At 48.2% G+C, this 26,413-nt stretch overlaps 1 protein-coding gene across 3 annotated transcripts in view; it reads right to left on the reverse strand.

Annotated features, from left to right (window-relative positions):
* The window catches only part of PIKFYVE (phosphoinositide kinase, FYVE-type zinc finger containing), a 290,094-nt gene that overhangs the window by 79,268 nt on the left and 184,413 nt on the right, over positions 1-26,413 (reverse strand). For 2 of the 3 annotated variants that reach the window (XM_063932710.1, XM_063932708.1), the window contains one exon: positions 16,184-16,348. The exons of the other annotated variant lie outside the window; for it this stretch is intronic. In XM_063932710.1, coding sequence (XP_063788780.1) covers positions 16,184-16,348 — 165 coding nt within the window. The remainder of the gene's footprint in view (positions 1-16,183; positions 16,349-26,413) is intronic. 3 annotated transcript variants of the gene reach the window in all.

Consider the following 26,413-nt stretch of genomic DNA (forward strand, 5'->3'; position numbering starts at 1 on the left):
GTCGGCATGCCGACCAACAGGGACTATTTCCACTCGTGGGTGTCCACGACACCCATAGAGTGTGAATAGAACTCGTGGCGACCGTAGGTCGCCACCGAGCCCGCAGCGTGGCGAGCGCAGCGAGCCCGCAAGGGGCTTGCTGCACTCGCCCCTCCCTGCCGGGATCCCGGCGTCGGTATGCTGCCAGGATCCCGGCGTCGGTAAGCTGACCGGCGGTCAGGAGACCGCCGGTCAGCCATACTACACCCAATAATCAGCACAATGCAGGTGTATATTACTGAGTATATTGGAGAACAATGTAACGTTACAGTTTGTGTTGGCTCTAAATAGGTACGGCTGTGCGCGGCCGTACGCGGGAGAGCTGATGGCGCCAATACCTCCATCTTTGCCTCTGAGCAGCTGCATGGAGTGTGACGGAGCCCACACCCAACGCTATACGGACCCTCCAAACGGGGCGTGATAGCAGCATTTAGTTTGGGTTAGTCTCAGCAGTGATATTACAAGGTTTCTGTGTGCATGAAACCCCTGGCAATGAGCACAAGAACCCTGACAACATGCAAGTGATTTAAAATTAATTAGAAGCCTTAATGTCGGGCATAATGTGTAATGGGCATTACGGTGTGTGGCATAATGTGTCATGGGCATTACGGTATGTAGAATAATGTGTCAGGGGCATTGCGGTGTGTGGAATAATGTGTCAGGGGCATTGCGGTGTGTGGAATAATGTGTCTGGGGCATTGCGGTGTGTGGAATAATGTGTCTGGGGCATTGCGGTGTGTGGATTAATGTGTCAGGAGCACTGCGGTGTGTGGCATAATGTGTAACGGGCATTACGGTGTGTGGCATATTGTGTAAGTGGCATTACAGTGTGTGGCATAATGTATCACGGGCATTGCTGTGTGTGTGGCATAATGTGTCATGGGCATTACAGTGTGGCATAATGTATCACGGGCATTGCGGTGTGTGGCATAATGTGTCATGGGCATTACGGTATGTAGAATAATGTGTCAGGGGCATTGCGGTGTGTGGAATAATGTGTCAGGGGCATTGCGGTGTGTGGAATAATGTGTCAGGGGCATTGCGGTGTGTGGATTAATGTGTCAGGAGCACTGCGGTGTGTGGCATTACGGTGTGCGGCATATTGTGTAAGTGGCATTACTGTGTGTGGTATAATGTGTAAGAGGCATTACTATAAGGAGGAAAAAATAGGATCTTGATAACCTACCGGTAAATCCTTTTCTCCTAGTCCTTAGAGGATGCTGGGGACGACATCAAGACCATGGGGTATAGACGGGATCCGCAGGAGACATGGGCACTCTAAAGACTTTTCATTGGGTGTGAACTGGCTCCTCCCTCTATGCCCCTCCTCCAGACCTCAGTTGTAGGAACTGTGCTCAGGGAGACTGACATTTCGAGGGAAGGAATTACTTAACTAGTGGTGAGATATCTACCAACTCACACCCTCAACCATGCCGCACACATGGCATTCAACATAACACACGCCAACAGGCATGAACTAATTGCAGCAACATGCTGAAACCAAGTTAACACAGCTTGTGTAACTGTAATAACTAAACTGCAGGTAAAGTACGCACAGGGACGGGCGCCCAGCAACCTCTACGGACTAGGAGAAAAGGATTTACCGGTAGGTTATCAAAATCCTATTTTCTCATACGTCCTAGAGGATGCTGGGGATGACATCAAGACCATGGGGTCTATACCAAAGCTCCAGTACGGGCGGGAGAGTGCGGATGACCCTGCAGCACCGATTGACCAAACTTTAGGTCCTCATCGGCCAAGGTGTCAAACTTGTAGAATTTAGCAATTGTGTTTGACCCTGACCAAGTAGCTGCTCGGCAAAGTTGTAATGCCGAGACCCCCCGGGCAGCCGCCCAGGATGAGCCCACCTTCCTAGTGGAGTGGGCCTTTACCCACGTCGGTAACGGCAATACAGCCATAGTATGATCTTGCTGAATCGTATTTCTAATCCAACGTGCAATAGTCTGCTTGGAAGCAGGACAGCCAATCTTGTTGTGATCATACAGGACGAACAGAGCCTCTGTTTTCCGTATACGAGCTGTTCTAGCAACATATTTATTTTATTTATTTATTAACAGTTTCTTATATAGCGCAGCATATTCCGTTGCGCTTTACAATTAGAACAGCAGTAATAGAACAAAACTGGGTAAAAACAGACAGACAGAGGTAGGAAGGCCCTGCTCGCAAGCTTACAATCTATAGATTTTCAAAGCTCTAACCACATCTAGAGACTTTGAATCAGTGAATGTGTCAGTAACTACTGGCACCGCAATAGGTTGGTTTATGTGAAAAGCAGAAACCACCTTTGGAAGAAAATGTTGGCGAGTTCGCAACTCTGCCCTATCTTCATGGAAAATCAGGTAAGGGCTCTTGTGAGACAAGGCCCCCAATTCCGACACCCGCCTTGCGGATGCCAATGCCAAAAGCATCACCACTTTCCAAGTGAGAAACTTCAACTATCTTTTGTAGAGGCTCAAACCAATCCGATTGAAGGAACTGCAATACCACGTTAAGGTCCCATGGTGCCACTGGAGGCTGGATGTGCAGAACCCCTTTCACGAAGGTCTGAACCTCTGGAAGAGAGGCCAATGGTTTTTGGAAGAACACTGACAAGGCCGAGATCTGAACCTTGATTGATCCCAATCGTAGGCCCGTCTCCACACCATCCTGCAAAAAAATGGAGAAAACGTCCTAAGTGAAACTCTTCCGTAGGAGCTTTCTTGGATTCACACCAAGACACATATTTTCTCCAAATACGGTGGTAATGTTTTGACGTTACTCCCTTTCTGGCCTGAATAAGGGTGGGGATGACCCCCTTAGGAATACCCTTCCTGGCTAGGATACGGCGCTCAACAGCCATGCCGTCAAACGTAGCCGCGGTAATTCTTGGTACACACACGGCCCCTGCTGCAGCAGGTCCTCCCGAGGAAGAGGCCAAAGATCTCCTATGAGTAACTGCTGAAGATCTGGGTACCAAGCCCTTCTTGGCCAGTCTGGGGCAATGAAGATTGCTCGAACTCTTGTCTTTCTAATGATCCTGAGTACTTTTGGGATCAGTGGAAGTGGAGGGAAAACATACACTGACGGAAACACCCACTGGGTCAAGAGTGCATCCACTGCTACTGCTTGAGGGTCTCTCGACCTAGAACAGTATCTCTGAAGCTTCTTGTTGAGACGAGACGCCATCATGTCTATTTGAGGAACTCCCCAAAGACTTGCCACCTCTGCGAAGACTTCTTGGTGGAGGCCCCACTCTCCTGGATGGAGATCGTGTCTGCTGAGGAAGTCTGCTTCCCAGTTGTCTACTCCCGGAATGAATATTGCTGATAGAGCTTGTAGATGTTTTTCTGCCTAGCAGAGAATTTTTGTCGCCTCTGCCATTGCCGCTCTGCTTTTCGTTCCGCCCTGCCCGTTTATGTATGCGACTGCTGTTACATTGTCCGCCTGGATCTGCACGGGACGGTTTTGAAGAAGATGTACCGATTGTTGAAGGCCGTTGTAAATGGCTCTTAGCTTCAGAACGTTTATGTGAAGGCAGGCATCCTGTTGTGACCAACGTCCCTGGAAGTTTTCTCCCTGAGAGACTGCTCCCCAGCCTCGGAGACTTGCATCCGTGGTTACTAGGACCCAGTCCTGAATCCCGAACCTGCGTCCCTCTAGCAGGTGAGAGCTGTGCAACCACCACAGGAGCGAAATCCTGGTTTTTGACGACAGGATTATCTTTCTGTGCATGTGTAGGTGTGACCCCGACCACTTGTCCAACAGGTCCCACTGGAATACTCTGGCATGGAACCTGCCAAACTGTATGGCCTCTTAGGCCGCCACCATCTTCCCCAACAACCGAATGCACTGATGGATCGACACACTTGAAGGTTTCAATATCTGTTTAACCATTTTCTGGATTTCCAGAGCCTTTTCCAGCGGAAGAAATACTCTCTGAACTTCTGTGTCCAGAATCACTCCGAGGAAAGACAACCTTGTCGTCGGTTCCAACTGTGACTTTGGGTAATTTATGATCCAACCGTGTTGTTGGAGTATTGACAGGGAGAGGGATATGTTTTGTAATAACTGCTCCCTGGATCTCGCCTTTATCAGGAGGTCATCCAGATAAGGGATTATATTGATGCCGTTCTGATGAGGAGGACCATCATCTCTGCCATCACCTTGGTGAATACCCTCTGCGCCGTGGAGAGACCGAAAGGTAACGTCTGGAATTGGTAATGGCAATCCTGAATCGCGAATCTCAGATAAGCCTGGTGAGGAGGATAAATGGGAACATGCAGGTAAGCATCCTTTATGTCCACCGACACCAAGTAGTCCCCCTCCTCCAGACTGGCAATCACCGCCCGAAGTGATTCCATCTTGAACTTGAACCTTTTCAGGAAGAAATTCAGATCTTTTAGATTTAGGATTGGTCTGACCGAGCCGTCCGGCTTCGGAACAAAGAGGCTTGAATAAAAAACCCCGCCCTTGTTGTGACAACGGTACCAGGACTATGACCTGGTCTTGACATAATTTTTGGATTGCCGCTGTAAAGATATAGGCAGGGGCTAATACTGTATTTGTGGTGTTTCAATCTGTATAGCGTTTAATGTCCTTTTATTCCTTCTGTTTCCATGTCTCTCTGGCTTGTGTCACTATTACCCCATGTGTGTGTTCATCCATTAGCCTATATATTCTGAACTATAATCTTACCCAGGTAAATACAGGTGGGCTGTGACCTGGCACCTAGTGCTGTCATGTTATTGTAGGATGATGCCAGTCTGGTATGAGGTTATTACAAGTTATCATTGCTATGCCTATTGAGTCCATCTATGATCCTCATATGGTCACACAGGAAATACATTTGAGGACCAGGTAATGTCTCTTTGAAGCTTCTCCTACACAGGGGACAATCAGGACTTAACCCAATTTCCCTGTCATTGTTCCTTCTGTTTACTGTCCTGTTACATCCTTGTCTCTCACAGACAACGCGGAGCCTGACCCAGCATGTGGTCAGCAGGAGAAGGCCAGCTGTGGTAAGGAGTAGGGAAATACCTGAGGTGGGGTCCCAACAATCAGGAACCTGCGTCTCCTCCCCAGGTGAGCGCGGCATGATGGGCATTTGTAAGGTTTTAAAAGAGGTTGCGCGGGTCAGCTCTGCATGTTAGTTGCAGGACTCTGGCTAAGGGGTGATTCTCTGCCAGGGTACCTTGTGGAATGCATCACCAGTGCTGTGTGGACTTATATGTACTTACTACTGCATGGACTAATCTGCTATCACTGCTGTGTGGACTCAGTGATAGTTCTCCTGTGTGGACCTGTTTAACTGGAACTTCTGCACGGAATTGCTGTGGACCTAAATCCTCTACTGGGACTTACTATCTGGACTGCTACCTGTATACTGTTTCTGGGCTATATTTACTTCTGTTTCCTGTGAATTATTTATTCCTGTGTGCTGTGAGAAATAAACCATCACTTTGGTTTCTTCGGCTCTGTGTCTGAGTGAATAGAAGAACCCTGTATCCTCACAGCCGCTGTTACTGCTTCTATCTCTGGCAGAGAAGCTGGCAAGGTCGATTTGAAAAATCGTCATGGGGGAACGTCTTGAAACTCTAGTTTGTATCCCTGGGATACTACTTGCAACACCCAGGGGTCCAGGCCAGACAGAATCCATTCCTGGCTGAAGAGTTTGAGACGTGCCCCCACCCGATCGGCCTCCCGCAAGGGAGTTCCAGCGTCATGCTGGGGATTTGGCAGAATTAGGGGTAGACTTTTGCTCTTGGGAACCTGGAGCCGGTGTGGGCTTCTTTCCTCTTCCCCTACCTGCAAAGAAGGGGGAACCTCTCGTCTTTTTGTATTTATTGGGCCGAAAGGACCGCATTTGCGGGTGATAGGTCTTTTTAGCCGGTGCACGCGCAGAGGGCAAAAATGTATACTTACCTGCGGTAGCCGCCAAGACTAACGCATCCAGGCCATCGCCAAATAAGGCCTCACCTTTATATGGGAGAGACTCCATGTTTCTTTTGGAATCTGCATCCGCGTTCCACTGGCGAATCCATAACGCCCGCCTAGCAGATACTGCCATGGTAGCGGCTTGTGAACTCAAGAGTCCAATATCCTTCATTGCTTCCAGCTTGTAGGTGGCAGCGTCCTTGATATTCCCTAACTTAAGGCGTATCTCATCTTTATCAATCGTGTCAATTTCTGATGACACGCTTTCTGACCATTTTTCAATAGCGTGACTCACCCATGCGCAGGCAATAGTGGGCCTGAGCAGTATACCATTGGTAACAAATGGATTTCAATGTCGTTTCCATTTTGCGGTCTGCCGGCTCTTTAAGAGAAGCCGTGCCAGTAGCAGGGAGAATTACCTTCTTTGTCAACCTGGAAAGTGCACTGTCTAACACAGGGGGTGACTCCCATTTTTTCCTGTCTTCAACCGGGAAAGGATAAGCTATGTGAATCCTTTTGGGAATATACATTTTTTTATCAGGATTCACCCACATCCCTTCAAACAGAGCATTTAGTTCATGTGAAGGAGGGAACGTGACTTTGGATTTCTTTTCCTTACATAAATAAGCTTTCTCCTGAGGTACAGGAGTGCTTTCTGTAACCTCCAACACGTCCCTTATAGCCACAATCATATATTGTATACTTTTTGCCAATTTATGATCTATCTCTCTGGATTCACTATTGTCGACACGAGAATCAGAATCCGTGTCGGTATCAGTGTTTACAACATTTGCAAATGGTCTCTTATGTGACCCAGAGGGGCCGCCCGCATTGAATAACAGCATCCTGAAAAATCACATCTTCCACAGATTTTCTCCAGCATGCAGCCTTAAATTCAGACTTATCCAATCTATGGTTAATCAGATGCATACTGTCACGTAGCTCTTTCACCCATGCAGGCTCTTGGTGTGCCGGTAGCGCCACCACATTACAACTCTGTGTCCCTAAAATGGCTTCCACCGGGGAGGAACTCCCTGCCTCAGACATGCCTCACACGTGTACACCACACTCACAGACACACTGGGACTTATTTTGGGGTCAGACCCACAGTAAAATCTGTCAGAGGGACACAGGATAGGAGCAGCCAGTTCACAAACCCAGCGCCAGTATTGCCTGTGAACACAGTATGTCCACAGCTCAAAAGCACTTTTAAATAGTAATATACACTATCAAATGCACCACAATCGCTTTGTGCCCCCCCCTTTATAGCACCCTGTACTTGTCAGAAGTGGAGGAGAGGACCAGCGTGTTCTCTGCAGCCTGAGGAGAGAAAATGGCACTGAGTAGTGTGCTGGCTGCCTGAGGAAGAAGCTCCGCCCCCACAATGGCGCGTCCTTACACAGTATATTGACTTATTATTTATACTGGCGGGGGGTAGGGCTGTGCCAGCGGCATCTTATGCCCCCTTTTAGCCAGTTTGAGGTATTTTTCTTGCTGCCCAGGGTGCCCCCCCCCGCGCCCTGCACCCTGCAGTGGCTGTGTGTGTGGGCAGCAATGGCGCGCTGCGCTCCCGCCAGCCGCGCCGCACCTCAGCCATCACTTACTTGATTGAAGATCATTCTTCTCATACTCACCTGTCTTCTGACTTCTGGCTCTGTGAGGGGGGTAATGGCGTGCTGTGGGAGTGAGCATCTAGACACGGCTAGCGTTCAGTTCCCTTCAGGAGCTAATGGTGTCCTGTCAGCCAGAAGCAGAGCCATGAAACTCTGAGGAAGTTGGTTCTGCTTCTGCCCCCTCAGTCCCACGAAGCAGGGAGTCTGATGCCAGCAGATCTCCCTGAAAATAAAAAACCTAACATAAGTCTTTTCAGAGAAACTCAGTAGAGCTCCTCAGAGTTCATCCAGGGCACATTTCTAAAACTGAGGTCTGGAGGAGAGGCATAGAGGGAGGAGCCAGTTCACACCCAATGAAAAGTCTTTAGAGTGCCCATGTCTCCTGCGAATCCCGTCTTGATGTCGTCCCCAGCATCCTCTAGGACGTATGAGAAATAACAAATAATGTAAGGGGCATGAATTAGGTTTTTTTTCCCTGTGGTGGCCAATGTCTGGGCAAGCAGGTTGCAAAACTGGGGTATAAGGTAGTAATATCCTGCAATACCATGGCTCTTGCAGTGAGGCCACACTCTCTTTTTGGAGCGCGCGTGCCTACGCCACGCGCTAATTCTTTACTTTTAATATAGCAATTTAGGGGTGTGCCAGAAACAGTTTTTGGCAGGAGAGTGCTAAATTTATAGCTACGCCACGGGCCACGAGTCCAGTCTTAACACTGAGAGAGCGCCAGCAACCATTCAAGGACAGCATATTTTTTTCAAAAACTTTAGTAGTTCCTCGGGAGATTTAATTTTTCTCGAGTAGCTCACACCCCAATTAAGGTTGGAGACCACTGCTTTAGCCAAATGGTATATATTTCTTTGAAAGCAACAAAAACGATGGAAGTGACAGCACTCTTTATGCTTCTGTTATGGTAAATGCATGTCATAGCTCTTGGGTTTTTTATTTTTATGTTAAATCAAAATCACATGTTCTTTTAAAAGTAGCTGATCAGGCGAGCCCTAGGGATACCCTACCGTGACAATCATTCTCTGATACATATTTACGGTCTATGTCAAATGCTATTACATTTTATGCAAATAAAAATTTTCTAAGCAATAGAATAGCAATAGTTTGATACAAACCTATATTGTTCCTCCAACTGGTGGGTTGGGACCAATATAACCAATTAATTATTGATGCCAAAAAAAAAAAACTTTTTTCAACTTATAATGTTGACTGATCATTATGCGGCGGATGAATGGCGTTCGCAACGGGAATTTATGTGCATCAATTGATGTACAAACACTATTTGGTATTCTTCCTTATGACCAGAGTGGTAACTATATTTGGATGCGATTAACTAACCATGTATATATTGAAGGTCGCCTTTGTGTTTCTTTTGTTTGCTATTGTTTGTTTGTTTGTTTGTTGAAATATTTTGGGGAACTTTCCTTTCTCCTATTTTAAAATAAGATTTTACTTACCGGTAATCTATTTCTCGTAGTCCGTAGTGGATGCTGGGGACTCCGTAAGGACCATGGGGAATAGACGGGCTCCGCAGGAGACATGGGCACTTAAAGAAAGAATTTAGATTCTGGTGTGCTCTGGCTCCTCCCTCTATGTCCCTCCTCCAGACCTCAGTTAGAGAAACTGTGCCCGGAAGAGCTGACCGTACAAGGAAAGGATTTTGGAAATCCAGGGCAAGATTCATACCAGCCACACCAATCACACCGTATAACTTGTGATAACTTTACCCAGTCAACAGTATGAACAACAACGGAGCATCAGATCAACCCTGACGCAACCATAACATAGCCCTTATTGCAGCAATAACTATATACAAGTATTGCAGAAGAAGTCCGCACTTGGGACGGGCGCCCAGCATCCACTACGGACTACGAGAAATAGATTTACCGGTAAGTAAAATCTTATTTTCTCTAACGTCCTAGTGGATGCTGGGGACTCCGTAAGGACCATGGGGATTATACCAAAGCTCCCAAACGGGCGGGAGAGTGCGGATGACTCTGCAGCACCGAATGAGCAAACACAAGGTCCTCCTCAGCCAGGGTATCAAACTTGAAGAACTTTGCAAAAGTGTTTGAACCTGACCAAGTAGCCGCTCGGCACAGCTGTAATGCCGAGACCCCTCGGGCAGCCGCCCAAGAAGAGCCCACCTTCCTAGTGGAATGGGCCTTAACTGATTTTGGCAGCAGCAATCCAGCCGCAGAATGAGCCTGCTGAATCGTGTTACAGATCCAGCGAGCAATAGTTTGCTTTGAAGCAGGCGCACCAAGCTTGTTGGAAGCATACAGGATAAACAAAGAGTCTGTTTTCCTGACTCTAGCCGTTCTGGCTACATAAACCTTCAAAGCCCTGACCACATCAAGCAACTCGGAATCCTCCAAGTCAGTAGTAGCCACAGGCACCACAATAGGTTGGTTATATGAAAAGATGAAACCACTTTTGGCAGGAATTGTGGACGGGTCCGCAACTCTGCTCTATCCGCATGGAAAACCAGATAGGGGCTTTTATGTGACAAAGCCGCTAATTCTGACACACGCCTAGCCGAAGCCAATGCTAGTAGCATGACCACCTTCCACGTGAGATATTTCAATTCCACCGTTTTGAGTGGTTCAAACCAGTGGGATTTCAGGAAACTCAACACCACGTTAAGATCCCAAGGTGCCACCGGGGGCACAAAAGGGGGCTGAACATGCAGCACTCCCTTCACAAACGTCTGAACTTCAGGTAGAGAAGCCAGCTCTTTTTGAAAGAAAATGGATAGGGCCGAAATCTGGACCTTAATGGAACCCAATTTTAGGCCCAAAGTCACTCCTGACTGTAGGAACTGAAGGAAACGGCCCAGCTGGAATTCCTCCGTAGGGGCATTCCTGGCCTCACACCAAGCAACATATTTTCGCCATATACGGTGATAATGTTGAGCTGTCACGTCCTTCCTAGCCTTTATCAGCGTAGGAATGACCTCATCTGGAATGCCTTTTTCCGCTAGGATCCGGCGTTCAACCGCCATGCCGTCAAACGCAGCCGCGGTAAGTCTTGGAACAGACAGGGCCCTTGTTGCAACAAGTCCTGTCTTAGACGAAGAGGCCACGGGTCCTCTGTGAGCATTTCTTGCAGATCTGCATACCAAGTCCCTCTTGGCTAATCCGGAACAATGAGTATTGTTCTCACTCCTCTTTTTCTTATGATTCTCAACACCTTGGGAATGAGAGGAAGAGGAGGAAATACATAGACCGATTGGAACACCCACGGTGTCACCAGGGCGTCTACAGCTATCGCCTGAGGGTCTCTTGACCTGGCGCAATACCGCTGTGGTTTCTTGTTGAGGCGGGATGCCATCATGTCCACCTGTGGCAGTTCCCACCGACTTGCAACCTGTGCGAAGACTTCTTGATGAAGTCCCCACACCCCCGGGTGGAGGTCGTGCCTGCTAAAGAAGTCTGCTTCCCAGTTGTCTACCCCCGGGATGAACACTGCTGACAGTGCGCTTACATGATTCTCCGCCCAGCGAAGAATTCTGGTGGCTTCCGCCATCGCCACCCTGCTCCTTGTGCCGCCTTGTCGGTTTACATGAGCCACTGCGGTGATGTTGTCTGACTGAATCAGAACTGGTTGACCGCGAAGCAGGGTCTCTGCTTGACGTAGGGCGTTGTAAATGGCCCTTAGTTCCAGGATGTTGATGTGAAGGCAAGTCTCCTGACTTGACCACAGACCTTGGAAATTTCTTCCCTGTGTGACTGCTCCCCACCCTCGGAGGCTTGCATCCGTGGTCACCAGGACCCAGTCCTGAATGCCGAATCTGCGGCCCTCGAGAAGATGAGCACTCTGCAGCCACCACAGGAGAGACACCCTGGTCCTGGGGGATAGGGTGATTAACCGATGCATCTGAAGATGTGATCCGGACCATTTGTCCAGTAAGTCCCATTGCAAGGTCCTCGCATGGAACCTGCCGAAGGGAATGGCCTCGTATGATGCCACCATCATTCCCAGGACTCGAGTGCAGTGATGCACTGACACCTGCCGTGTTGCCGTAACACTTCCAGAGAACGTGCTACGCTGATCAGCAACTGCTCTCTTGACCTCGCTTTTATGAGGAGATCGTCCAAATATGGGATAATCGTGACCCCTTGCTTCCGCAGGAGTACCATCATTTCCGCCATTACCTTGGTAAATATTCTCGGAGCCGTGGAGAGACCAAATGGCAACGTCTGAAATTGGTAATGACAATCCTGTACCACAAATCTGAGGTACGCCTGATGAGGTGGATAAATGGGGACATGAAGGTATGCATCCTTTATGTCCAGAGACACCATAAAATCCCCCACTTCCAGGCTTGCAATGACCGCTCTCAGCGATTCCATCTTGAACCGGAACCGTTTTAGGTACATGTTCAGGGATTTTAAATTCAATATGGGTCTGACCGAACCGTCCGGTTTCGGTACCACAAACATGGTCCAATAATAACCCTTTCCTTGTTGAAGGAGGGGAACCTTGACCACCACCTGTTGTAGATACAATTTGTGAATTGCAGTTAACACTATTTCCCTCTCTAAGGGGGAAGCTGGCAGGGCCGACTTGAGGTATCGGTGAGGGGGCATCTCTTCGAATTCCAGCTTGTATCCCTGAGACACAATATCTATTGCCCCGGGATCCAACTGGGAGTGAACCCACTTGTGGCTGAAATTTCGGAGACGCGCCCCCACCGGGCCTAGCTCCACCTGTGGAGCCCCAGCGTTATGCGGTGGATTTAGTGGAAGCCAGGGAGGACTTCTGTTCCTGGGAACTAGCTGTGTTGTGCAGCTTCTTTCCTCTGCCCCTGCCCCTGGCAAGAAAGGACGCACCTCGGACTTTCTTGTTTTTCTGTGATCGAAAGGACTGCATTTGGTAATACGGTGCTTTCTTAGGCTGTGAGGAAACATATGGCAAAAAATTTGACTTTCCAGCCGTAGCTGTGGAGACCAGGTCCGAGAGACCCTCCCCAAACAATTCCTCACCCTTGTAAGGTAAAACCTCCATGTGCCTTTTTGAGTCGGCATCACCTGTCCATTGCCGAGTCCACAGGACCCTTCTGGCAGAAATCGACATAGCATTTATTCTAGAACCTAGTAGGCTAATGTCTCTCTGAGCATCTCTCATATAAAGGACAGCGTCTTTAATATGCCCCAGGGTCATTAATATAGTATCCTTGTCTAAGGTATCAAGTTCCTCAGATAAGGTATCCGTCCATGCTGCTACAGCACTACACACCCAAGCCGACGCGATTGCCGGCCTCAGTAAGGTACCTGAATGTGTATAAATGGACTTCAGGGTAACCTCCTGTTTGCGAATCCGCAGCATCTTTGAGGGTAGCCGTATCCTGTGACGGCAGGGCTACCTTCTTGGATAAGCGTGTCAAAGCTTTGTCCACCCTAGGGGAGGATTCCCAGCGTAACCTGTCCGTTGGCGGGAAAGGATACGCCATAAGAATCCTTTTGGAAATCTGCAGTTTTTTATCTGGAGATTCCCAAGCCTTTTCACATAACTCATTGAGCTCGTGTGAGGGGGGAAAAGTTACCTGCGGCTTCTTTTCCCCATACATATGAAATCCTCCTGTCAGGGACTGGGGTTTCCTCTGTGATGTGCAACACATCCTTAATTGCTATAATCATATAACGGATGGATTTAGCCAATTGTGGCTGTAACTTTGCATCAGCGTAATCGACACTGGAGTCAGAATCCATGTCGGTATCCGTGTCAATAATTTGGGATAGTGGGCGCTTATGAGACCCTGACGGCATCTGCGACATAGGATCAGGCATGGGTTGGGACCCTGACTGTCCTGAGGCTTCAGCTTTGTCTAACCTTTTATGCAAGGAATTAACATTATAATTTAAAACCTTCCACATATCCATCCAATCAGGTGTCGGTGCCGTCGGCAGAGACACCACATTCATTTGCTCCCGCTCTGCTTCCACATAGCCTTCCTCATCAGACATGTCGACACAAGCGTACCGACACACCACACACACAGGGAATGCCTTTTTTGAAGACAGTTCCCCCACAAGGCCCTTTGGTGAGACAGAGAGAGAGTATGCCAACACACACCCCAGCGCTATATAACCCAGGAATAACACAGTAACTTAATGTTAACCCAGTAGCTGCTGTATATTGTGTTTTTAGCGCCTAATTATGTGCCCCCCCTCTCCTTTTACCCTTTTCTACAGTGATCTGCAGGGGAGAGCCTGGGGAGCTTCTTCTCAGCGGAGCTGTGGAGAAAAAATGGCGCTGGTGAGTGCTGAGTGAGAAGCCCCGCCCCCTCGACGGCGGGCTTCTGTCCCGCTAAAATACATATCTTTTTGGCGGGGGCTCATACATATATACAGTGCCCAACTGTATATATGAGTACTTTTGCCAACAGAGGTCCATATGCTGCCCAGGGCGCCCCCCCCCTGCGCCCTGCACCCTTACAGTGACCGGAGTATGTGAGGTACCTCATGTGAAGAACGGAGTCTTCTGCCGACGATTTCGAAGTCTTCTTGCTTCTCATACTCACCTGGCTTCTGTCTTCCGGCTCTGCGAGGGGGACGGCGGCGCGGCTCTGGGATCGGACGACGAGGGTGAGATCCTGTGTACGATCCCTCTGGAGCTAATGGTGTCCAGTAGCCTAAGAAGCAGGACCTAGCTTCAGAGAGTAGGGCTGCTCCTCTCCCCTCTGTCCCACGATGCAGGGAGTCTGTTGCCAGTAGAGCTCCCTGAAAATAAAAAACCTAACAAAATACTTTTTTACAGCAAGCTCAGGAGAGCTCACTGAACAGCACCCAGCTCGTCCGGGCACAGATTCAAACTGAGGTCTGGAGGAGGGACATAGAGGGAGGAGCCAGAGCACACCAGAATCTAAATTCTTTCTTAAAGTGCCCATGTCTCCTGCGGAGCCCGTCTATTCCCCATGGTCCTTACGGAGTCCCCAGCATCCACTAGGACGTTAGAGAAATGGCAATATTAAAAGTGACGTTTTCACAATAATAACTTTTTCTGTGTACACAATTACAAACCTGCGGATAGTATAGTGTCAAGCGTGCCACCCAAAAAAGAGCTTTCTTTTTTCTAAGTGGAGTTGCAGGAGTTTCAGTGTTCAAGAAGAGATACTTTGCTAATATTTCATGAGAAGCAGCATTTATGGTGATGTCCTGATGAAACGTGTGTGTTCTGATGAAACGCGTAGATGATAAACAGCCAGTAAGTCAGGTACCGCTAGTGCTTACTCCAGGGATGTGACACCCTGCTTACCTTTGTGCAAAACAGTTAAGTGACTGGCAATCAAGTGCCTATAAGCAGGAACCTGCGCTGTGCGCAACAAGTTTCATCACACAATGGGGGTCATTCCGAGTTGATTGTAGCTGTGCTAAATTTAGCACAGCTACGATCATCTTCCCTGACTTGCGGGGGGATGCCCAGCACAGGGCTAGTCCGCCCCGCATGTCAGTCCGGGCCCCCACGCACAAATACAAAAGCATCGCACAGCGGCGATGCTTTTGTATTTGTGGAGTAACTCCCGGCCAGCGCAGCTCCTGCGGCTGGCTGGGAGTTGATCGTCGCTGCCACTGGCCGCAGCGGCTGCGTGAGATACCACGCAGCCGCCATGGCCCGCACCCCCCCCCCCCCCAACGGTCCAGCCACGTCTGCCGGACCGCGCCCCCTGAACGGCGGCTTAATGCCACCGTCCAGCCCCCTCCCGACCTGTGACCGCCTCTGCCTGTCAATCAGGCAGAGGCGATCGCTACTTAACAACGGACTTTGGCCATCCGGCATGCTCCAGCGCCGCGCAATTCCAACCCGATCGCTGCGCTGCGATAAACTGCAGCGAGCGATCCCCCAATGATCCAACACCACACCGCAGAACATCACAGATAGGTTTCAGTGCATAACAGCGATTGTTTGTTTCCAATACTGAAGGGTTATGGGAGTTCTGTACCATTGAAAGAAATCATTCTCTTGGCGTGGTTTCAGGTAGCATCATTCTCTTACAAGGCAAGGCCAATGGTAAACTCTACATAATGGTATTGGGGCTCATCACCCAACACCCATCTGGTCAGTGAAGTAATGTTTGGCAATGAGCCCCAATACCATTATGTAATTACCAGGATGTCAATGCCCACATTTAGGGGGCATGCATGGCCACTACATACTTTGCTAAGCCTGACACTGCAATCCAGATCACCAACCCTTCTCAGTCACCACTCTGAACCCAATAAAACATTTGAAGGACATACTGGAATGATGTCAGACGCACCACCCGCACAACCCTAGTCACAGCCCTGGCATTTCCACCAGGTGTTAGGAGGTGACACTCTAGTGTAAGAATCATGCTGCATCTCCCCTGACACGGACAGACTCACGCCGTGATGCAGGAACCGCCACACATGCCGGTGCTACTACCTATTAGATGACTTTATATTGGAGTTTCCTTTTTTTACTTTTTCTCATTCACTATCTGCATCATCAGCACCAACAGCAAACCTCGTTTGGATAACAAGATCTTAATATATTAATATTTAAAAAATAAAATCTTAGATGTCTAAGGAAATAAAGAGACTTTTCGCATTTAGTGGATACAGCACCTTGAGGTTCAGCTCCTTGGCTCTCTACACCTTCTCTGCCCATCTGCCCTACTTGATAATAGGCGCTGTCAGCACCCCGTAATGTTTCTTTTCTCTGAGCGGATAAGTTTGGGCTCTTCCCACCCGTGCCTCGAAAGAATGATAACACCCCTGAAGCCTTCTTACCTGAAACAAAGTAAAATAATCTTCTTTATAATCAAAAAGTGTAGCAAAGAAACTTCACCACCGCTTATGGCTTTACCACCGCTTCATCAAGCGGCTCTTACTGCTGTTGTAGTGGTCCGTTATCTCTTACCTCTATCTTCTCTCTCTAATTGGCCCTAGCAATGGTGATATAATGACTATCGCATAGTACTTACCTGGGAAAGAGATGCTACCATGCTTGACAGCGATAATTTGATGAACGCTGATAGCTTTACAATGTAAGGATTGACTGAACGACCCACAATCCAGCTCACCATGCAAGAAGCGCATATAAATGCGGGCCTTGCCTGTATTTCTGAAGGCTGCATTCTAAAGATGTCATTCCAAGGACATAGAACTATAACTGGCTTTGGATTTTGGACTACTCTGGAATCTGAAACGAAACTAAATTTAGTGTGGTCACCATTGCTTTAATACTGCCGTTTCCTGCCTTTCTGTTTTTTCTCCTCCTTCCCCATCAACTGACAGTTCTACTTCTGCTAACTGCGCCCCCTGCCAGATGTAACCCATGTAGTGCACCCAACATGGCTGCCTCAGATGGTTCTTTCTTGGCACAATACGTGGAACCAACCGTTCAGTGCGTATCGTACTACACATGTTTTAGTCACCTGATTATGTCTTAGTTCCTTGTATGGTTTATCTCACACATTGTAACTTTTGTAGTGCACCCAAGATGTCTGCCTCACCTGGTACACCAGTGGTAAGATGAACAATACCTGGAACTGATGGTTATGTTATGGTTCTGCTTCTAACTCTGGTACACTGCAATTCACCCATCCTCTAGGCATTGCCTATTCCACCCAGGGTAACCTCTGTAGCGTGCCCAAAATGGCTGCCTCACCTGGAACCTTCATGAAACCTGTGGAATTTATTACCCAAATTGACTGCACCAACTCTGCAAAAAAGTTCATTATGTACACTAAGGCTTCATACGCAGCAAGATCTGCATCCACCTCCTCACAGGATGAGGGCCGCCCAGCACAGAGCAAAGCCGTCCAGCTTTTAAATTGAGGACGCCTTGATTTAAGGACGACCCCTGCCAGCACAGCCTGGCTGCTCTGTAAGGCAGTCCGCAGCCATTTTTTTATAGGAGCAGTTGCATGTGACGTCACGCAGCCACCCCGAAAAAACTGTGACATGGCCCCGTTTGGCCCACTACACCCTCGGAATGCTGCCCCCTGAACGCCAGCCGCTCTCAATCATCTTGCGGCCACATCCTGCCGCAAGGAGAAGGGTCACGCGCACACTTGCGGACAGTACGCATGTGCAGATCAGATAGACGCGGCTGCTCCGGCCATCTCTGATTCAGCCCTTATGTTCACTGTTTTTCGGTTTGTTTTCCGGTTGCTGAACCTCTGTGCTAGGTTTTTCATGCTTGTAAAGCAACTTTGAGCTCTGCTGGAGAAAAGAGCTACAGTATATAAATAAAATGATTATTTACCGTAGAGGCCAGAGTTCATGGATTTTTTTCCAGCCGCTGAAGTGCTACGTCCTGTTATTTTAGGGTAAGCTGATGTGCTGTTGCTGGTTTTTCCACGCCGTTGCAATGACACATTTCAGGGCTCGTGGCGAATTGCATCGACCCCTTAACATGAACTGTTATATAAAGTGGTTTGCTGCTGTCTACAAATGCTTTCAGTGTTGAAAGAAAAAAATAGAAACAGGACAAAGTATAAAGGGGAAAATTTGTTAAAAATAACGTTATGCCCTGAAAAAAATGAACGTTCATTATTTCCGCATATCAAGGCAATAAGGAATATTTTTTGGAGGGTATTTACCAATGTGAGGTCACAAGGACCCTGATTACTGTACAATAATCGCCAATCCTAGGATCAGTAAGAAAACGAGATTTATGGTAAGAACTTACCGTTGTTAAATCTCTTTCTGCGAGGTACACTGGGCTCCACAGGGAATGACATTGGGGGTGTAGAGTAGGATCTTGATCCGAGGCACCAACAGGCTCAAAACTTTGACCTTCTTCCCAGAATGCATAGCGCCGCCTCCTCTATAACCCCGCCTCCCTGCACAGGAGCTCAGTTTTTGTTAACCAGTCCAATGCAGTAGCAGGAAAAGAGACGACAACTGTTAGTAGCCACATACACCACATTCTCATGACAGGAGAAAGTGTCAGCGGCTAATACCATACCAACCCAAAGAAGCTAAGTGCGTCAGGGTGGGCGCCCTGTGGAGCCCAGTGTACCTCGCAGAAATAGATTTAACAATGGTAAGTTCTTACCATAAATCTCGTTTTCTGCTGCGGGGTACACTGGGCTCCACAGGAAATTACATTGGGGATGTCCTAAAGCAGTTCCTTATGGGAGGGGACGCACTGTAGCGGGCACAAGAACCTGGCATCTAAAGGAAGCATCCTGGGAGGCGGATGTATCAAAGGCATAGAACCTTATGTACGTGTTCACTGAGGACCACGTAGCTGCCTTGCACAATTGTTCTTGGGCGGCACGCCGTGGTGCGACCCTTGAAGGTCCAACAGACCGAGTAGAATGGGCCTTAATAGTAGCAGGAGCTGGACGACCAGCCTGTACATAAGCATGTGCAATCACCATTCTAATCCATCTGGCCAGGGTCTGCTTGTGAGCAGGCCAGCCACGTTTGTGAAAACCAAACAGTACAAAGAGAGAAATAGACTTCCGAAGGGATGCAGTTCTCTTCACATAGATACGGAGAGCCCGTACCACATCCAAAAACCGCTCTTTGGAAGACAATTCAGGAGAGGCAAAGGCCGGAACCACAATCTCCTGATTAAGGTGGAAAGAAGACACCACCTTAGGTAGGTACCCGGGACGTGTTCTAAGAAACGCCCGGTCACGGTGAAAAATCAGATATGGTGACTTACATGACAAAGCACCCAAATCCGACACCCGTCTGGCAGAGGCAATAGCCAGCAGAAACAACACCTTAAGAGAAAGCCACTTAAGGTCTGCCGATTCAAGAGGCTCAAACAGAGACCCTTGCAACGCCTCCAGAACCATGACTAGTCCCAAGGAGCCACCGGCGGGACGTAAGGAGGTTGAATCCGCAACACACCCTGAGTAAATGTATGAACATAGGGTAAAGTTGCAATTTTTCTCTGGAACCAAACCGACAGGCCAGAAATATGAGCCCTGATGGAGGCCAGACGAAGGCCCAAGTCCAGGCCCTGTTGTAGAAAGGCCAAAAGTTTGGCCGTACTAAATTTGTAAGTGTCATGATTGTTAGATGCGCACCAAGCAAAGTAAGAATTCCAGGCCCTATGGTAAATCGGAGCAGAAGCCGGTTTCCGGGCCTTCAACATGGTTTGAATGACCGCCTCAGAAAATCCTTTGACCCTTAAGATGGAAGCTTCAAGAGCCACTCCGTCAAAGCTAATCGGGCTAAATCCTGATATACACAGGGGCCTTGAACAAGGAGATCTCGGCGCTGTGTAAGTAGAAAGGGACGCTCAATCATGAGACCCTGAAGGTCTGAGAACCAATGCCGTCTGGGCCATGCTGGAGCGATCAGAAGTAGGATTCCTCCTTCTTGCTTGAACTTCCTTATTACTCTGGGTAGGAGTGACACAGGAGGGAACACATATAGCAGGCGAAAGTTCCATGGAATTGCCAGTGCGTCCACGAACGCTGCTTGAGGATCCCTTGTCCTTGCTCCGAAGACCGGATCCTTGTGATTGTGTCAAGATGCCATCAGGTCCACATCTAGAAGGCCCCACTTGTCCACGGGGAGTTGAAACACATCTGGATGGAGGCTCCATTCTCCGGCGTGTACGTCCTGACGACTGAGAAAGTCTGCTTCCCAGTTTAGGACCCCAGGAATGAACACTGCCGATATGGATGGCAGATGGCGTTCCGCCCACTGAAGAATCCGTGATACTTCCCTCATTGCCATGCGGCTTCGAGTGCCGCCTTGATGATTGATGTACGCCACCGTGGTGGCATTGTCCGACTGTACTTGAACAGGTCTGTTCTGTATTAAATGCTGGGCCAAGTTCAATGAGTTGAACACCGCCCGCAATTCCAGAATGTTTATCGGGAGGAGAGATTCCTCCTTGGTCCACCGACAGTGAAGGGAGTGTTGCTCCAACACCACGCCCCAACCTATCAGACTGGCATCAGTCATCAGAAGAACCCAGTTGGAGATCCAGAAGGGACGACCCCTGCTCAATCGTTGGTCCTGAAGCCACCAGCTCAGTGACAGACGGACCTCCGGAGACAAGGAGATCATTTGAGACCTGATCCGGTGAGGCAGGCCGTCCCACTTGGCAAGAATCAGCTTCTGCAGAGGGCGGGAATGGAATTGAGCGTACTCCACCATGTCGAAAGCCGACACCATGAGACCTAGCACTTGCATTGCCGAATGTATCGACACTTGCGGACGAGATAGGAAGCATCGAATCCTGTCCTGAAGCTTCAGTACTTTCTCCTGAGACAAGAACAACCGCTGGTTGTGAGTGTCCAACAACGCAGCCAGGTGCACCATGCTCTGAGCAGGTACCAGGGAAGATTTCTTCCACTTGATGAGCCACCCGTGGGCTTGCAGAAACTGGATAGTCAGATCCAGATGGCGTAGGAGAATTTCTGGGGATTTCGCCAGGATCAACAAGTCGTCCAGGTACGGTAGGATCCTGACCCCTTGACGGAGGATGCACAGCCGTCATTACCGGCATGACCTTGGTGAAGACTCGCGGAGCCGTGGTCAAACCAAAAGGTAACGCCCGAAATTGGTAATGGAGGTTGCCAACCGCAAACCTCAGGTACTACTGATGCGACACTGCAATGGGAATATGCAGGTAAGCATCCTGTATGTCCAAGGAGACCATATAATCCCCAGGTTCCACTTACCTCCTCCCTGAGTGCGGCGACGCGATCCTGGAGAGCAGCAGTGGTGTTTGTGACTAACTGGAAGAAAACGGTGCCTCCGCTGTAGGTACCCAGCAACCAGGGCGCGGAGTGTACAGCGCCGCTGGGGGAGGTGATGGAGCTGCAGCAGGAGATGTCTGACTGACATCTAACACAGTCAATGTCTCTGCTGCAGCCCTTGAAGTCTTCAATTTTCTTTAAAAGCTTCTTCTCAGGGCTGCTGGAGCAGATGCTTACTGCATGGCACCAACTACAAAACTGAGCTCCTGTGCACGGAGGCGGGGTTATAGAGGAGGCGGCGCTATGCATTCTGGGAAGAAGGTCAAAGCTCTGAGCCTGTTGGTGCCTCGGATCAAGATCCTACTCTACACCCCCATTGTCATTCCCTGTGGAGCCCAGTGTACCGCGCAGCAGAAATGGGGTATATTTTTTTCTTTACTTCCTGGTATAGTCACAGAAAAAGTTGGGCATATGTCACTATAGCCAACCAGAGAAGGATTACAAAGATCCCTCTCAGACCAGACTTCACTCACAGGAAACTCGAGATCAATTCCTATGGTATGATGGCACATTCTGAAAAGCAAAACTTTTTGGACCTAGCTAAACAGCCGTTGCCAGGGGAAACTTTTGCAAATGCTGATGCTTGCAAAGTAGGAAACGTCTCCGGTAAGAGCTTCAGCAGCAGAAGTCGTCTCTGGTGATGCTGAGAAGGCCACTGAACCAATCTATCTAGCTGGAAATTCAAAATGGTAGTCACTTCTTTATGAAGCCCTATGAGGAGTGACACTATGGAATAGTAGGGTGTTGCAGTAGCACCATTGTCAGCAGAAGCTGGCCCTCTTACACTGCTCACATATCTGCATTCCATCAGACAGCCCCCAGGCATTGGGAGACTTTATGGATAATTATGCAAAATCGGTGAATAGAGAGGCTGTTCCGAAGCAAAGCCAAACAAAATGGCAGCACCACACCCATGTGACCTGCTTACTCTTTGCCTTTACAGCAGTCGGCGGTAATGACTATTCCAGTTACGGACACTGAGGTAGGACGATTGCCAGCTGGGTCACCAGAACCTAATGCTGCGGATAACTCAGAACCCTCCCTGCCAGCTGTTCCCCAGCCAATACATCAATACCTATCGGCAGATGGGTACTCATTTTTGCTGGCAAGGCTCATAGCCAATGAGGACCTGGGTAGGCTGTAGCGACCATGGCGCCACATACTGTACCACACACTCCAGAGACGCTCTATATCAGGAGAAACTGATACTGTCAGCCCTATGCACAGTGCGAGGGACTCTGAGGGCCAATTTGTCTCTTTCTGCTAAAAATAGACCATAATGAATTAGCAGGAGAATATGGGAACTATTTATCATTGAGACAAGTCTGACCTTCTTTCACTGGTCATGGTGACAGGAAGAAAAAATAAACAGTTACTGCTGAGATATACACTGTATAATATATATTTAATATATATATATACATATATATATATATACATATATATATATATATATATATATATATATATCACATACATACATACATACATACATACACACATTATATATACACATACATATGTTATGGTAAGAACTTACCGTTGATAACGGTATTACTTCTATGTCCACAGGTTTCCACAGGATAACATTGGGATATGATGGAGCGACAGCGGTTTGGCACCAAACGATCACAAGCTTTCTGGCCTCCCAGGATGCAACGGGCTCGCCCATATAATCCTGCCCACCGACTCCGTCAAATCAGTTGTTTCCAAAGCATTTAGGCAGGAGCATTATGCAGAACCCTATTCAGGCGAGAAGAACACACATGCACACCCTTCCACGCAAGAGGGAAGAGGTTAATGAGTATAAAGATTATCAAATCAGGTGCGTCAGGGTGGGATCCCTGTGGAAACCTGTGGACATAGGAGAAATACCGTTATCAACAGTAAGTTCTTACCATAACGTATATTTCTCCGGCAGGGTCCACAGGTTATCCACAGGATAACTTGGGACTTCCCAAAGCAATTTTTAGTGGTGGGGACGCTCCTGATTAGACAGGAGAACCTTTCGCCCGAATTCAGCGTCACAGAGGCAAAGGTAACAAAGGCATAATGTCTAATGAATGTGTTAATGGAAGACCATGTGACTGCCTTACATATCTGTTCTGCTGAAGCACCATGTTGTGCTGCCCATGAAGGACCTACCTTACGTGTAGAGTGAGCAGAGACATTAGCCGGAACAGGGAGATCAGCTCGAGAATATGCTTCTGAAATAGTTATTCGAAGCCTTCTTGCTAGCGTCTGTTTAGTAGCAGGCCATCACCTCTTGTGAAATCCGTAGAGAATGAAGAGAGAATCTGTCTTTCTGATGGCACTGGTATGAACTACGTAGATTCTTAATGCACGGACTACGTCCAGCGACGCTTCTCCCGCAGAAAGTCCCGATACCGGAAAAGACGGGACTACAATTTCTTCGTTAAGGTGAAACTTCGAGACCACCTTTGGAAGATAACCAGACTTAGTTCTGAGAACTGCTTTATCTGGATAAAAAAAATCAGAAAAGGAGACTTACATGACAGCGCTCCTAAATCTGACACTCTTCTAGCTGATGCCATAGTCAGTAGAAAGAGTACTTTAGCTGTCAACCATTTAAGATCCACTTTCTTAAGTGGTTCAAACGCTGCCCCTTGAAGGGCTTTGAGAACTAGACTTAAATCCCAAGGTACTGCAGGAGGAACAAAAGGTGGTTGAATGCGCAGCATTCCCTGGAAAAAAGTACGCACATCCTGTAAATTGGCAATTTTCTTTTGAAACCACACAGTCAATGCTAAAACTTGAACTCTCAAGGAAGCCACCTTCAAACCCTTATCCATTGCTGCTGAAGGAAATCTAAGATTCTGGATACTCTGAAAGATCTTGGATCCATACTTCTTTCACTGCACCAATGAATATAGGCTTGCCATATTCAGTGATAAATGCGAGCTGAGGAAGGTTTCCTTGCTCTGAGCATAGTTTGAATTACCTGTTGTGAAAAACCTCTTAACTTCAGGATAGAGGTTTCAACAGCCATGCCGTTAAAGACAGCCGATCCAGATGCCTGTGATAACAAGGACCCTGCATTAGTAGATCTGGACGTTGAGGGAGCAGAATTGGAGCATCCATCGACATTCTCTGCAGATCTATGTACCAATGCCTTCTGGGCCAAGCCGGAGCTATTAGAATCACGGCACCTTTTGCTTACTTTATTTTCCTCACTACCCTGGGTAGCAGGGAGATTGGAGGAAACAGATAAGCCAGATGAAAGTACCATTTCAGACAGTGCGTCCACAAGGATCGCTCCGGGATCTTTTGTTCTTGACCCGTATGCCGGAACTTTGTTGTGCAGACGGGATGCCATGAGATCTATCTCTGGCAACCCCCACTTGTCTACTAGAGTCTGAAATACTACCGGGTGTAGAGCCCATTCGGTTGCTCGAATGGTGTGTCGACTGAGAAAGTCCGCTTCCCAGTTTAGGACTCCTGGAACAAACACTGCGGACAATGCTGGAAGATGGAGTTCTGCCCACTTTAGTATGTGACTTACCTCCATCATTGCCCTTTGGTTGCGAGTTCCTCCCTGATGGCTGAGGTACACTACTGCCGTTGCATTGTCCGAGTAGATCTGGACTGGTTTTCCTTGCAGAATGTCCTTTGCCTGAATCAGTGCCATGTATATGGCCCGAATTTCTAACAGGTTTATTGGCAGGCAACTTTCTTCTATGGTCCATTGTCCCTGGAACCATCATTTTTTCGGACACTGCTCCCCAGTCTTGTAGACTGGCATCCGTTGTCAGGATCTCCCAATCTGATATCCAATAGGGTCTCCCCCCCCTTGTCTAGATGGGATGTCTGTAGCCACCAGGCTAATGACCTTTTTACCATTACTGGAAGTACCATCGTTTCTTTATTGTCTGATGTACTCCATTCCATCTGGTCAGAATCAGATGTTGCAGTGGTCTTGAGTGGAATTGTGCATATTCCACCATGTTGAATGTTGACACCATCAACAGCATCACTCGCATTGCTGCGTGAATTGATATTGTTTGACTGTACAAACATTTCCTGAGTCATTAACTGCACATTGGATATCTTTTCCAAAGGTAAAAATTATTTCTGCAGACTTGAATCCAATACAGCCCCCAAGTGAATCATCCGTTGTGACGGAATCAGAGACGACTTTGCCCAATTTATGAGCCATCCATGTTTCTGTAGACAAATTATTGTCTGTTGGAGATGGCTCAAGAGCAATTCCTGGGATTGTGCCAGGATTAAAAGATCGTTGAGGTATGAGAAAATTCTTATCCCCTGTTTGCGGAGATAAGCTGCCATAACCACCATGATCTTGGTAAATACTATGGGGGCCGTGGCTAACCCAAAGGGTAATGCCTGGAATTGAAAGTGTTGCTGGAGGACAGCGAACCTGAGGAACACTGATGGGACAATGCTATTGGCACATGCAGGTAAGCATCCTGTATATCCAGAGATACCATGTAATCCCCTGGTTTCATGGCCAAAACTATGGAGCGTAATGTCTCTATGTGGAACCGTGGGACCCAAATGTATTTGTTTAACATTTTGAGATTAAAAATGGGCCGAAATGACCCATTTGGCTTCTGGACCAAAAATAGGTTGGAGTAAAAACCCTACCCCCGTTGTGCCGGGGATACTGGAATAATTACCCCAGACTGAACTGCTTCTTGCAGAGCCCTGGCCTTCGCCTCTATATGAGATGGGCTGCTGCAAAAAACCTTTGAGGAGGTTGCTTCTTGAAAGGGAAAACATAACCCAGAGATACCACTTCTTGCACCCAAGCGTCTGTTGTCGACTGATGCCATATGTGTGCAAACTGAAGACGACGGCCCCCTACCTTGGAGTCCCCCAAGTGGAGGCCCGCACCATCAGGCTGATGGTTTCTGTTCTGGTTTGGAAGCTGGCCCTCTGGTGGCCCATTGCTTCTTTGCTTTACCAGACTTATTGTACTGGGTTTGCTTTGATTAATTTTTACCTTTTGTTTTACCTTGCCACCGAAATCCCAAACCCTTAGGCTTAGGGTTATAACTGGCAGGAAACCTGACCTTCTTGGATTCAGCTTCTGACTCCAGAATATCTGTCAGTTCCTTCCCAAAAAGAATGT

The sequence above is a fragment of the Pseudophryne corroboree genome, chromosome 7 (genome assembly GCF_028390025.1).
Source record: "Pseudophryne corroboree isolate aPseCor3 chromosome 7, aPseCor3.hap2, whole genome shotgun sequence".
NCBI classification, from domain to species: domain Eukaryota; kingdom Metazoa; phylum Chordata; class Amphibia; order Anura; family Myobatrachidae; genus Pseudophryne; species Pseudophryne corroboree.